The sequence below is a fragment of the Poecilia mexicana genome, unplaced genomic scaffold (assembly GCF_051168715.1).
Source record: "Poecilia mexicana isolate PSO_F unplaced genomic scaffold, ASM5116871v1 scaffold_2, whole genome shotgun sequence".
Classification (NCBI taxonomy): domain Eukaryota; kingdom Metazoa; phylum Chordata; class Actinopteri; order Cyprinodontiformes; family Poeciliidae; genus Poecilia; species Poecilia mexicana.
This window is the reverse complement of record NW_028263371.1, coordinates 7192236-7206588: the sequence shown is the minus strand read 5'-3', so window position 1 is coordinate 7206588 and position 14353 is coordinate 7192236. Positions and strand designations below refer to the sequence as shown.

At 40.4% G+C, this 14353-nt stretch overlaps 1 protein-coding gene across 1 annotated transcript; it reads left to right on the top strand.

The window, feature by feature from the left end:
* Positions 1–5015: 5015 nt before the first annotated feature.
* On the top strand, positions 5016–11141 carry LOC106905480 (fibroblast growth factor 9-like). Its single transcript, XM_014970352.2, has 3 exons — positions 5016–6626; positions 8174–8277; positions 8577–11141. Exons 1-3 carry the CDS (start codon positions 6230–6232, stop codon positions 8820–8822), a joined length of 747 nt encoding a protein of 248 aa, XP_014825838.1. The 5' UTR covers positions 5016–6229; the 3' UTR covers positions 8823–11141.
* Positions 11142–14353: the final 3212 nt, after the last annotated feature.

The following is a 14353-nucleotide window of genomic DNA, read 5'->3' as shown; positions in this document are numbered from 1 at the left end:
AAAATGAAATAAAAGACCAATTTGTAACACATCAGTAAAATGACCAAACTATACAGTTATATAGGAAATACATAAAATAGCTAATCTCTTTGTGAAAATGAAAACATTCAAACATTCTTTAAAATGTTTTTATCTAAGCTTTTTAAATTTAAAACAGTGGGTTTAACACTTTGCCCTTTCTTGCCTCATTGCTCCCGTGTTATAAAATAAATACATATTTTTGTCTTTTCTTTAACATAACACAGTTCAATACATAAATTATTTCTGCTGTTTTTAATTCGTGTTCGATTTAAGGCTGACATTCACCTTCAATCTTCCCATCTCCGCCACACGAGGCTTCTTTCATCACGTCGCCAACCCTTAAAACGGTTGCGTACGAACACTTTCTGGAACTAGCATAAAAGGCGTCTCACTTACATACTGGGAAAATTAGGAATGACCGATCACATCGACTTGTGTCAGTCATCGCCTCTCATTGAGGGTCAGCCCGGTATCAGGTTTTCAAGGGTAAGTGGAGAATCAAAGCAGCCTGTGGGAAACAGATATCAAACAGATATCAAAGATGGAGTCTTCATTTTAAGTCTCCACATGCAGGACTGATGTTAACCTGATGGGGCTTTTCTTAAGGCTTTGAAGCTGTGAGAATAAAGAGTGGAAGTCTAATGGAGGAGCCTGTCACCTGTTCACACATGAAGCTCAGTGGATCACTCCGGTACTTAGCTAAAAACAGATCAAACAACAAATATCAAGATGTCTTGGTTGAAATAAAAATGACGGTTGAATGTGGGATTAAGTCCGTTTAATCTGTTACATGATTCTTTTCCACTCATAGCCCACTGTATAGTTTTGATCAACTGTTCTGTTGGTTTTGTGAAGGTCTTTCAAAAACTGTCACTCTGGTTTTGTGTTGTTGTTCAAAATCCAACAAAAACATCGTACAACACCTGAGCAATGCATCTGATATGTTGTTTGGTGATGACATAATCACAGTTTTATTTGTAATACTTGTTATAGTTTCAACGAGAGTCATACGACCAAATTCTGCATTTTGTGCCAAGTAGTCTGTTTAAAATTGCTTTTACAAATTTGTTTGCTCATGGATTATTTACAGATCAGAAATATGATGTCTAATAAACAAATAAAAAAATTAAATGGTCAGGTAACGTTTGTGAAAACTTCTAGAAAAAGAATGATTCTGTGTCTTACAAAAGTATTTTACCCTTTGAACTTTGCCACATTTTGCAATATTAATCACAAACTCCCATTTTACTGAGATATGTCATCTGCACAGTGGCACAGCTGGATGGATAATGTGATACATAAACAGAAAGTAGTTCATAAACACAAAGTGGAAGAAAAATGCTAAAATGTTCCTAGAAAAAAATGTATAAATAAAAATCTGAAAAGTGTGGCGTGCATTTATTTTCAGCCCCTTTCGTCAATAATTTCTGTAATCTGTAATGAAGCCCTGACACTGTATGTAAAGTGACTTTGGATGTTGATTTTCAAGTCTGCACCTCCTCTGGAGTTACCATGGATATCTCGGATGCTGCGCTGACGAATGCTTTTCCTGCCAGCTCAGGCGGACGGTTGGTTTTGCGAGTCCCATTTTCAAATAACGGATAACGGAAAAAGTAAACTGTCAGATATCTGATTTCGAGATACTGCTTTACAACCTACTTTATACTCCACAAATTGAACGTGGGCCGTCCAGGTGTGTTCACTGGTCTTAACGTGCTGTTTGTTCACTAATGTTCTTTCACGAAGATCTGAAAGCCTTCGGAGAACAGCTGGATTTATACTGGGATTAAATCACGCACAGGTGGAACGTGTTTCTGATGGATGGATGGCACACTTTTCAGAGTTTCATTTTCACTAAAAGCATTATATTTCAGCTCACCTAATGTTGATTCAACAGCTATTGCAAAAAAAGAAAAACAACAAAATGCTTTATGTTTTTGGTTGCAACAAGGCAAGATATGTAAAATATATACAAACCTGAAAGCTATGAAATAAAAGTTTTACTGCTTTTTTGATGTTGTTGTTTTTTCTACATAAAACAACAACAGAAATATAGAGTGCATCTAATTTGACCTTTTAATTTGTGCCTCTGTGAACCCCAGGAGTTCCCCAGACAGCAGTTTGGAGTTCACTTGCATTAATAACCTCCAGGCTACTTCCTTCAGTTATTCCATTACCCAGCTTTTCCATTAAAGGCAGCGATCTCTTTGTGTGTTTATATGTATTGGGAGGGAGCAGGGGAGTCGGGGGTATGACTTTAACCCACCTCTTCATCCTCCTTATGCTCCTCCTCATCCTCATACTGCAGTTGCTTCATGCTTCATTTCTCTCCATGGCCACAGCAATAGTGAGAAAAAAACCCCCAACAACAACAACATGGACGTTATAATTTAAAACAAATCATGTGACCCTGGGAACTGCTCTGCTGTGAGTGAGCGTGGGGATGTGAAGTTGACGTCTTCATTGAGGGCAGGTCGATATCCAATACGTCTGATCAGCCTCGGGCGATTCCGATTGATCCAGCCTCCTTTAAAAAAAAAAAAAAAAAAGAAATCTTTTGTGTTGGTCATAAATACTAATGAACTAAGGGAAAGAGGGAGAGGATCGTGCATCAAACACATACACATAAAAGTGTGCGCTCTCGTAGGGCTGTATTAAACATATATGAACTACTATATCTTTTGGTCAAGCTGCATAACCTGAGGTGTGGGTACATGAAGTGACTGCTCTGTACACACCTCCGCGTCTGAACCTCATTAATCAATTTGACGCAGGGGGAAAAGGCGGGGCGCCAGCAGAGGCTGTGGGAGTACATGTGCGCAAGTCTGATTTTGCTGCCAAAATCAATTCCACACATAGGATTCTGTAATCAGCATGGACAAAAAGTTGAATAAGTTCATGTTAAACTGTAAATATAACACAACAAACAAGGATTTCATACGTGTGTGTGTGTCACATCGATTACAGCCCCACAAACACAGATACTGCTCTTGGAAAAGATTCCCATTTATAACATGCTTCTTTAGGACACTTAGTCACATAAAGAAGTGTGATTTATGTGACTAAGATGCACGCAGTAACTGCATTTGATCATGTTGTCTAATTTATTTATATGTCTTTATTAAACATTAATGTGTTTAAAACATCATTAATTGGTGTTATCATGACGACAATAAATCACGATAAATGATGGACGATACAAGAAACTCCCACCCTCGATATACACACAGGAAAAAAAAGAGAACGTCTTTCAACTTAAAAATATGACAATAAATCAAATTAAATGTATCCAAGTTAATTTATGAAGTGTATGGAGTTTGATAAACTTCATTTAATTACTTATGTCAAAGTTACACATTCTTTTAGTGGGAGCTGCATTCTTTTATTTTAAAAAACAAGCTGTCATCTAGCCAAAAAAAAAAATATATATATATATATGTATATATATATATATATATATATATATATAATTCTTTTAATTCTTAAGTTTTCATGACCCTGGAACATGTTAACATGTCACATTGCTAATACACACTTCAGTGTATTTTATGGGAATTGTATGTGACACACCAACACAAAGCAATGCATTAATGTGAATAAAAGGAAAATAATACGCAAATATAACTGAGGTTGTCACAACCCTTCTGCTGTGTTTTCCTTCATTTTCACAGTTGCATGCTACTCGGTGTTGTTCCATCACATAAAATTTAAATGAACTACTTGGCTATAATGTAACAATATGCAAAAAGGCTTAGGAATGCTTTTGCAATATTATGTACTATACTACATTTGTCTAAATGTATGGACACCTAGAATTTGTCTATACAGATATAGAAAATAATATTGTGGCCATATTTGTCTCTATCAGACAAATATAAAGTTTTATTGCACATATTTACATTGGATGACATTAGATTTGTTAGATTAATGCACTTGCATCAAAAAACATACTTGAAAATTAAGAAATGCTGTAACTCCTCTATTTGTGCACAACACATGTACCCTCTGTTACAAGCACCGTATTTTTTCACAAGCATGTTTAAATCAATCTGGTAGGCCCATAAAACACGCATCTGGTAATTGATTCCACAATTAGATTAATCTAAAGCCCGTATAATCTACCTGCTTAGCGTTCAATGACAGAGTCCAGTATTCATAAGCCAATAAAAATCCGTATATTTACTAAAGAATCAGCATCACTCCCTTTTTTTTTCTTTTTTTTTTACCCTCAAGTCCTTCAAGTGTCAAGTGTCTGGGTATTTTGCAAGTTTGGAGTTCAAACACGCAGCTACAGTCGAGTTGTTGATCCTCTTACAAGATGCGCTTTGAAGCTGCGTCTTTGATTTTTTTTTAAGACCACAATTAAAGATAGGTGTATATATGGGCTTCTCCCCTGTTCAAAGCATAATGGAAAGATCAATGAGGGATTGACAGTCATGTGTAGTCGTTTGCACAGGTGTGTGTGTGCGTGCGTGTGTCTGTGTGTGTTATAAAAGTGCGGCTGTCTTACATAAAACAGAAGCAGTAAATCAGCAACCGAGTGCGAAAATTACGCAAACGGGGGCTTTCCTCCCGTCTCCCGCTGCACCTGAGTCATTTGGGAATCGGGGCTGCAAAACGATTAGGATGGGGACGATGTCACTTTTAGAAACACACACACACACACACACACACACGCAGACCTCATCGCACCATCCGTTTACTCTACTCCCAAGGTGTTGTGGAGTGGCGCACTCCTCCCTCGTGTGACCCTGAAATTTTGCGCATAATTAATCTCTTCCCGCTGGTGACGTAATGTGTAGGTTCATCTCAGTAACCTGGAATCTCGTTGAAAAGTTCGCAAGTAATTTAGCTAAAAAGTGAAACTCATCAGATACAATTATTATAAATATTACTACAAAACAGCTGAAAATGAAAAGTGCGCTAATGTTTGGGTTGATCGGAGCTCTTTTTGCACAAATTGCTTCATCAATGCAGTGGTGGTAAGGCTGCAGCTCTGCTGGTATGTAAAGGAAGCCCAAGTTGCTTTTGAAATTGACCAACAGATCATTTGTACTGCTTGGTCTTATCTTCCGTTTGAACTCATAAACGCTGATTCTTGTTTGCCAGCTAATCAAACAAATCGATACCACAGTCGCCATTGGGAGTTCTGGCAGAGTAATTCGGCAGCGACTACTTGCTTCTGCACCTTTTCTTCTGTTGCACTTTTTTCTTCTACTAAACCTTGTGCGTATTTCTTTTTTTGTGTGTGGAAACAGCATGAAGCAACTGGGACATATTAAACTTACCATCATCTATTGAGATCATTAGTATTTTTAAGACTAGTACTGTGCTATAAATTGAATTAGTAAAATATCTTTTCTCCAGTGAAAAAGGCACCAAAACGTCTTTCCAGCCCAGGGGCCCACGTCCTTGTAAATCCGGCCCTGGAACATACGTATTTGCATATAACGGAAATAAATACGATTTCTAAATATACAAATTTATGTCGGAGCACCTGTACTCCTTCGTCGCGTCCTGGTTTAGGAGTCTGAGCGCGCTAAACACGGAACATCAAAGATGAGATAGCAGAGCCGGGAGAAGCAGAGGGATGGAGGAGAGCACAAATGAGCCAGACGAGGAGGGGATCCGGGCGCACTTTGCATAAAGAGGCAACTCGGTGCGTGAATACTAGCCAATGCGCTGAGGAGCGAGGTGCAGTTGTGTCTGTGCTCTGCTGCAGGAGATTTTTTTTAATCGCTAAGTGAATTCAGCAGGAAAGAAAGAGAGAGAGAGAGAGAAAGAAAAAGAAAAAGAGAGGGAGAAGGAACCCTGGTTTGAAAAAAAGGGGGAGTATCCAAAGGTGAGGAAGGGAGAGGGAGCGGATAAAAAGAAGGAGAGGAAGGGAAGCGGATTGCTGCAGCTCATTCGAGTCAACATAACGCAGGAGTTTAATTCCTCCCCTCCCAGCCGCACCGTCCACAATGACAATCTAATTAGCGGTGCGCCAAAAAGGAAGAAAGAAAAAAAAAAAGAAAAAGAAAAAAAATTACGCACAACTTTTTCTTCTTCTCCAGTCGTTTTGCCGGGTCGATCCTCGCCGGTAAATATTAAAAAGGAAAGAAAAGAAAACCGGTGGATCATCGCTCATCACTCGGACCTCGGATCTCCTGCGCACGCGACCAAGCATTGGGGGATCTTTAGGGGAGGGGGGCGTCTGGATCTTGTGATGGGGGCAGTGGCTGAGGTCGGGAGCTTCGCCAACGGGTTTCTGGATAGCTTTGGAGCCGCTTCGGCTTCGGTCGGTTCGCATTTCGTTCTCACCCCAGCGGGGGCCGTGGACTACAACTCTGCAACGGGACTGATGCTGGGAGGACAGCCGCTGCTGCAGCAGCACCATCACCACCAGCAGCAGCACCACCAGCAGCAGCACCAGCAGCAGCACCACCAGCACCAGCAGCAGGAGAACCTGGTGTCCGCGGAGAGGCTATCCCGGAGCCTGGCGGACCTGAGCCATCTGAAAGGGATCCTGAGGCGGCGGCAGCTTTACTGCAGGACCGGCTTCCACCTGGAAATCCATCCGGACGGGACGGTGGAGGGTACCAGGAAAGACCACAGCAGATTCGGTAGGGATTGTAGTAGTAGCAGCAGCAGCAGCAGTAATAGTAGTATAGGAGAGCGCAATAAATACACAAATAAAAACGAAAACATAAAAATCTGTGCAATGCCATGATTATATTTAATAAACTGGGATCACTTTAAAAACAAATAAATTTATATTTAAACTAGTCGGGACATTTTAGGAATAGTGCAGAACTGCGTCATTTACATCACAGCACGCAACACTCCGACACTCAAGTCATGCAGGATCATTTGCTCATCATTAATCCCTCTGATGAAGGCTGATGCTGCTCTCACTCGAGCATGTTCTAGCTATTTGTTCCCAGAGAGAAACCTTCCCTCTCGCTGGGACAAGAAAGATGCTGGGATTTGTCGGCGTTTTGCACATTTCTGCTGTGTCCCCCTGTTTGAGGTTCGAGTCAGCAGCTCCTCTTCATCACAGTGGACTTCTGTCGGGGATCGCTTAGTGCTTCCCTGGATGCGGAACTTCTTGTTCTCGAGTCAGGCACTTCCACCACTTGACGCAGTTTGATGCAAGAGCACAGCGCGTCTCAGGCTCAGTGGCAACTTTTGAGATGGGCGATATGGCTCACTGCCCAGGGCGCTATTCTACCGCGGGCGAATAATATCTATACATGCACGCACGCATGCACGCACGCACGCGCGCGCACACACACACACACACACGCACACACACACACACACACACACACACACACAAATATATATATACACACACACACACACACGCACACACACACACACACACACACACACACACATATATATATATATATATATATATATATATATATATATATATATATATATATATATAAACATGGGTGGTTCTACACGGGGAACCAACAGGGGCCAGTGCCCCGGTTATCCTGTCCAGTTACTTTCTTCTGATTTTCATTGGAACAGAAACAGCAACTGATTGGTTGCTGGGACCACGTTTTGAATTCACACTTTTACTTTTACAATGAATTATAAAGTTAAAATGTTGCACTTGTAGCTTGAGCAAAATAGGGCCACAGTTGTCATCTGATTTATACAATATTAGTATATGTATATATCAGTATTACAATGAAACAATAAATTGTATTGTTTCATTGTCTTTGTTTTGTGCCTCAATTTAAAAAACTAGGACACCCTCCCTGCCCCCCGTATTCAATCTGGTGTAGAATCACCAGCGTCCGAAAGCGTTGACCCATGTTGGTCAGAAAAACGTCTTTACACACTGACTGTTCTCATGCACACATGGTGCTTTAAAAATCATCACAAATTTGTTTTACTTGACTTACTTTACTTGAGAATCATATATTTCAATGTTTGACTTGAGTAACAGTTCAGGTGCTTTTTGGGGCCCCCTGTTGGTGTGAGAGCGCCAAGCAGCTCCTTAGTCTGCTGATGGTTTGGGACAGATCTGTGTCAGAGGTCATTATAGTCTCATGTTTTTTTGTTGTTGTTTTTTACACATATGGACACTGTTCTTCCATGTTTTTGTAAACCTAGATGTAAATTTACTCATTTTCTTTTGCCTTCGCAGGTATTCTGGAGTTCATCAGTCTTGCAGTTGGACTGGTCAGCATCAGAGGAGTGGACAGCGGCCTTTACCTCGCCATGAACAGCAAGGGGGAGCTGTATGGATCGGTAAGGATCAAACATTTAGTAAATATACACTCAGTGCTGATTTCTGCTGCACGATTCTCTTCATCTACACAGATCAATAATCTACTGTGGTTCTATTGCCAAAAAATAAAAAGAAACGTTGAAATGCTTTTCTGCTCGTGCATTTTTATAAATTGTATTAACCTCAAATTGTCTTTTTAGCAAATCTCTGTGTAGTGGATAGTAATTCAGTTAGATTTTTGACAAGTTCAAGCATTTTAGAATGTGAAAGTGGGTTTTTTGTGCAACACAAAGCTAATGTCCCTTATTTTTTCCCACAGGAAAAGCTGTCAGCGGAGTGCGTTTTCAGGGAGCAGTTTGAGGAAAACTGGTACAACACTTACTCCTCAAACATCTACCGGCACGGGGAGAAAGGGGCCTTCTACTTCGTTGGGCTGAACAAAGATGGGACGTCGCGGGACGGAACGAGGTCGCGACGGCATCAGAGGTTCACGCACTTCCTACCGAGGCCCGTCGATCCGGAGAGAGTCCCAGACCTGTACAGAGACATACTGGGACAGAGCTGAGGGTTAAAAGCCATCTGTGCCCTAACGCAACCAAAACCGGTCGAAACAGGCCAACTAAGTGCGCTGAACATCATCCCTTTCCTTTTTTTTTGGAGACGGAGGATCTTGTAGATCTGGACGGAACAGGGTCGCGAAGAAAGCATCGAGTCTAGTCCACGCTGTTGGGTTGGAGAGGGAAGGAAAAAAGTCTGGGATATGAGAAGAAAAATGCAAGTGAACTCTAACAAAGGGACACAGAGGAGGTTCCTCAAATGTTCCTCAGTGGCCTACGGAAAGACCCGGGTGGCCAAGAGGTTATTCTTTTTTTGGATTTTTATTAGTTTTCATTTGATAAAAATCCAAATACATGCTCAAATGGACTGGATCTGATAGTTGTGTGATTAACCACCAGCTGCTGGTAGCCTTTCTGTCTGCTGGGACTTCACTGCTCCACTACTGTCAGTAGATGTTTTAGTTGTTTTTTTTCTTCTGTCTAACATTTTCGAGGCTGCTATGGCTTGTTTGTATTACAAAAAAAAAAAGCCCACAAAAAAAAACAAAAAAAAAACCCACACACACAATAGTTTAATGCACTGGAAAGCAGCCATGCTTGTTCTGGAAATCAGCTGCTGCTCAGAAACTACCACTGCTCTGCAAAGTTCGAGAGGATGACGAAACGAGAGACGGGTCTTTTTGGTTGAAACACAAGGGACTCGTTCAGTGAAGGAATTTAGCTGTTGTACACCCGACTGTCTGCAGTCACGACAGCGAGCGTCTGCCATCAAAAAGGCAAACATTTTGATGGATTTTATTATTTATATGCTTGTTTGTTTCCCCCCCCTTAGGGCACACATTATTATATTTATTTCATATATTTATTTATTTCAAGAATATATTTTTACAGGTATGAGATGAAATAAAACAAAAATACCCTGAAAAACGGATGAGATTTTTTTGTTGCATTTATTATATTTACCTATTAAAATTTTTTTTTTATTAAGTTTTTATGCTTTTTGCTTAAAAACTGCTAAACTGATTTACAACTCTAATATGTATGTAAAAATCTGCATTTGGGATCGTTTTAATACTGGATGGTACAAATGAATCAAAGTTTCAACAGACCAGCCTGAGCTATTCCACTCAGAAGAAAACAAGAACTGGTTAGGATTTTCAGAAGCAGCACATGAACCACCAAAACCAATCAAATAAACTGGAAGATACTGGAACACCACCATCCCAAATAAGAACTGACCTTTTTCCAAAATCTTCCCAGCTTGTCTGTCTGTAGAATCGACTCATGGTCAAAGGCAGACATATTTGGTCAAAATAACTACAAGGAAGCTTGGAGAAGTCAGGGCGAGGCTTTCAAACCTAGTCATGAAGCACAGTGGTGATATGATGATGCTATGGGGCTGCTTTACTGTCTGTGGTGTTGTTGCATTACACAAACAAACAAAAAAAAAAATCCATGAAAATTAAGGACTCCTCCAAATTCTTCAACTTCACCTCAAACGAAAAGCTGATTAGGTGAGCGTTTTAACATAACAACGATTCTTTAAGCACACATCAAAGCTGGTTCTGATATCCCCGACCCAAATGGCATCGAAAAATGGTTGACAGACTTGAATGAGGACGAAGGCTAGGTGTGACCAAGGAAACCAGTAAGTTTAAATCATTCAACCAGAAGATACAAAAAGTGTATCGTTTCTGTATACACAAGATTCAGTCAGGGTGGATTTATACGTTGTGTACGCACATCTCTTGAGAAGTCTTAAGTTTGTGTATCTAAAATTAAGGTCTTTAAATTCATAGAAAAAAAGTAAATTAGCATTTAAATATGCAAATCACGTCTTAAATTTTGTCATAGCAAGCCTTTTCAATCTTTCTCGCATGACTTTCCTGTCACTCAAAGATTTGAGTCGCATGCAGATGTCTTCATTGCGTCCTGCGGCTCGTGGTGGTTAAGGCTACCGCTACCTAGCTGCTAATATACCTTTTGTTAGCCACACAGCTAAGTCTTTTAGGTCTCTTATGGGTATGTGGAAATGTATTGGCAATTGACAACATGTGCGATTTTCTTCCGTAAATTTCTGTCATCGTAAAGAGTCTTTAATCTGTGTTGGTGAAATTTACAGAACTTGTATGTATCCTTCCAACCATCTAAGAGAGAAGGAAAATCCTCAACAATTTCAAATTTGTGCATCCAGGTCTTAATTTTGAAATTTATGGAAGCTGCACGTTTTATCATCAGTTAAGGAAGAGTTCGATTTTGTCATCAGAAGCTGAAAATGTACATAAAAGTTGTTTCAATGATGAGTAAACTTCCAAGGAAAACAGTAATTTCTTCAATTTCTTCAATGCTGTCTAAAAGTCTTCTTCTAATGCAACACTTGTATTATATAAACAAAATCATTATGTCACTTTGCTATTTTAATTATTTCCGTAACCTTACCAAAGTGCCATTTTAACACATTTTCCATGCAACTATGTTTAGGATCACCACAGTCTTTAAAAGCTAGAAATGACAGAAAGATAGGTAATAAATAACACTAAATCATTTGTGAGAGGAGCCACGTTCCCTCTGACAGACACTGCAATTAGCAGCGGGACCAGAGATCTGCTGCTCTCTTTCATCCTTCCTTAGTCATCCACCTCCATCTCTTTTTAACTTCTTGTGTGACTCACCTGTTGGTCTGGATAACGGTGAGCAATACAGAAGGCTTTAAGAGAATAATAAACCTGAACCGTGTGGTGAAACATCAAGCCAGCACAGGTGAGAAAGTGCTCTGATGTCACTATGTGGCAGCCTCTCGAGACCAATATCCTTCATCAGAAGCCACAGTAACCCAAATAAAATAAGCATGACTTATTTTGAGATGATTGTATCCGAAACCTGGAACTATAATCATCTTGGTTTTGTTTGTTCTTGATTTGGGCAGCAGAAACGGTTTAATTGAACCTCCCAGCAATGATCCAGTTCCTCATGAGTTTAACATTTGAATCACTTAAGTCTGCGTGTCCTCCACATGCAGACCTTAGAGAAACACATTTCCTTCTGAAACAAATTAAAAGCAGAACAAGGAGCAGATTGTGAGTATGAAACGTCATATTTATATCTCAGAGAAACAAACAGTTGTGGATAAATGATGAAACATTCCTATAAACTCTGATCAGCTTTAAAAAGCAATAAATTAAAGGTAAGCAAGACGTATTACGAATTGTGCCAACGGTGATTTTGTTGATCGTACACATTTGCAGGTAGAGATTATGACTGGGCAGTAAAAGACAAATGAGTTTTAAGGCTTTCTGCACACATTTAATAAAGCTACCAACACATGTAACTTCAAGACGGCGTAACTCTGACGCTATTCCATTTTTCTTTTTTGTTTACATTTTGTCAATCAGGAAGTTGCATTCAGAGGTTTTCGTGCCATTTCTTTCAGTGGGTCTTGCGCCCCCACAGGTGAGGAAGTAAACAGGTTTTTCACAGGGTTTGGATTGTTTGCAGTGTGAAAGCAAACCACACCAGCTAAAAATGTTAAAAAAAATTTCCCACTTTGGTCCCCAATCCAACCGCGTCTACCAGACTATCGGGCGTGAAAACACCCTTAAATGGAGGTGAGACTGAAGTGAACGACATTATCTAAGACAAGTCAGGAAGCTGTTTAAAACTCTGCAGTGTGATTGTGTATGATTACTATTCCACGTCACTCAATCGAAATGATTGCTCTGTGTTAAAACATATTATCGGAGCAGCCCTTTCTTGTGACACCTGTGCTCTCAGATAGGAGAAAACAAAGCCTCATCAGCCTCCAACATCTGGCTCGTGTTGCCCAGATGCTGCGGAAACAACATCCCTGTGAGGTTCGCTTGCACAGCTGCATTTTACATCAAGGAGACTTCGTCATTTGCAGGTCAGAGCCAGCATACAGGCTCATCAGCTCGGCAACATGTTGCAGATAAGATTACAGAGCGCTGCAGCAGCAGGAGGAGGACAGAGATGGCTACATTGTGTCTAGTTAGGGCTTGGTTGAGCCGGTGTGTGTGTTTATACCACTCGGATAGGGGCGGACAGTGCAGGATAAGAGGGATGTGCAGACAAGCAGTGCCTGAGTACCAGCATGTGGCGCGTGTGTCGGACACTGATCTTAAAGCTGGGCTTGCGGGGCGGGAAAAGAGAAAGGTATGAGTTGAAAGTTTTGCAAGGAACAGGTGGGTTTCCAAAACTAAGAGAAATATTAAAAAAGTTCATGTGGGCTATTGGTGTTTGGCAGCCCATCAGGTTACAACCTTCTTTTGAAGTGAGGGAGTGTGTGTATGTGTGCGCATTAGTGCATTTGCACGGAGGTGGAGGCATGTTTATGTGAGTCAAAGTGACTGCATAAATTCATGTCAGCACAACTTATGTGTGTGTGTTCGTGTGTGTGTGATCTATAAATCTGTGTGAAGGTGAGCCAGGGGTTCTCCTGACTAGAGGGCTGTCTGACTGATGTGTGAAGGCCCGACTGTGTGTGTGTGGGTGTGTGTGTAGTGCCGAACGTCCGCCCCCGCTCCACTCTCTCTCTCATCTGTGGGGTTTTCCACCGACTGGTTAGATCTCCACTGTGTGATCCTGCAGGTAATGTTCCACAGCATAAAAAACAAGAAAACTACGCAAAAGTTGTGAAAATTCCTTAGACATTGGAAATGCTTAATCAAAAAAAACCTTCTATTTCCTCCCATTAGGTGTGACAACGCTGTTAAAAAGTATTTGCACCCTCACAGATTTTAGCAAAATATAACATGTGTAAATACAAAATTCAGTTAAAAAGTTATTATTTATTAGGGGGGGAAGCTAACCAGACCCCATGTGGGAAAATAATTGTTCTCTGAGTCTATTAGATTTGGGGTCTGCTGCCTTTTGTAAATGAAACTGGACCGGCAAAGTTTTGAAAACCGCACTAGAACGCCCCCTGGTGGATATTTTGTTATGTTGTTTTGTGACGCGAAAAAAATCCAATAGATCCAAGATGGTGGAACGCAACACCGAACAGTTCGTGGAATTCATCTGATTATTATCTTTACACGTTGCGTTTCAGACAAGATTTGTTCTAACTATTGTTTAATTGTGAAAATAATAATTGTCTCTGTTTTATGTAACGGTGGTATAAATAATTTGTACGCTGAAATCATTTAGAAATATGTTTTTTTTTAATTTTAGCTCGCAGCAAGAATGGCTAATTTGCAATGTTCGTTAGCTAATACCAAGCCTTGTATGGCCAAAATGAGGGCAGTGCTCAGAGGCCACTCTTCAATAAACAAGTAAAAAAAGAAAGAAGCTTGGCTATTGGAGCGTCGTTGTCTGGCTGTCTAGCTGCTGAAAAATCAAAAACTCAGGATGAGGACAGCACAGGGGGTATTATGCAAGATCAACTTTTTTGAGCTTTATATCATGTTATAATGTTATTCCCTCATCAGAATATACCTGGAGCATTTCTTTGATTCTTTTCATGCAAGTTAGAAAAATACTAAAAAAAGAGAGAAATTCTCCATGGCCACCACTTGGCGGTGCT

Coding starts and splice junctions, on each gene's coding strand:
- LOC106905480 (XM_014970352.2), top strand. CDS start 6,230: ATGGGGGCAGTGGCTGAGGTCGGGAGCTTCGCCAACGGGTTTCTGGAT. Junction 6,627..8,173: donor GAAAGACCACAGCAGATTCG/GTAGGGATTGTA, acceptor TTGCCTTCGCAG/GTATTCTGGAGTTCATCAGT. Junction 8,278..8,576: donor AGGGGGAGCTGTATGGATCG/GTAAGGATCAAA, acceptor TTTTTCCCACAG/GAAAAGCTGTCAGCGGAGTG.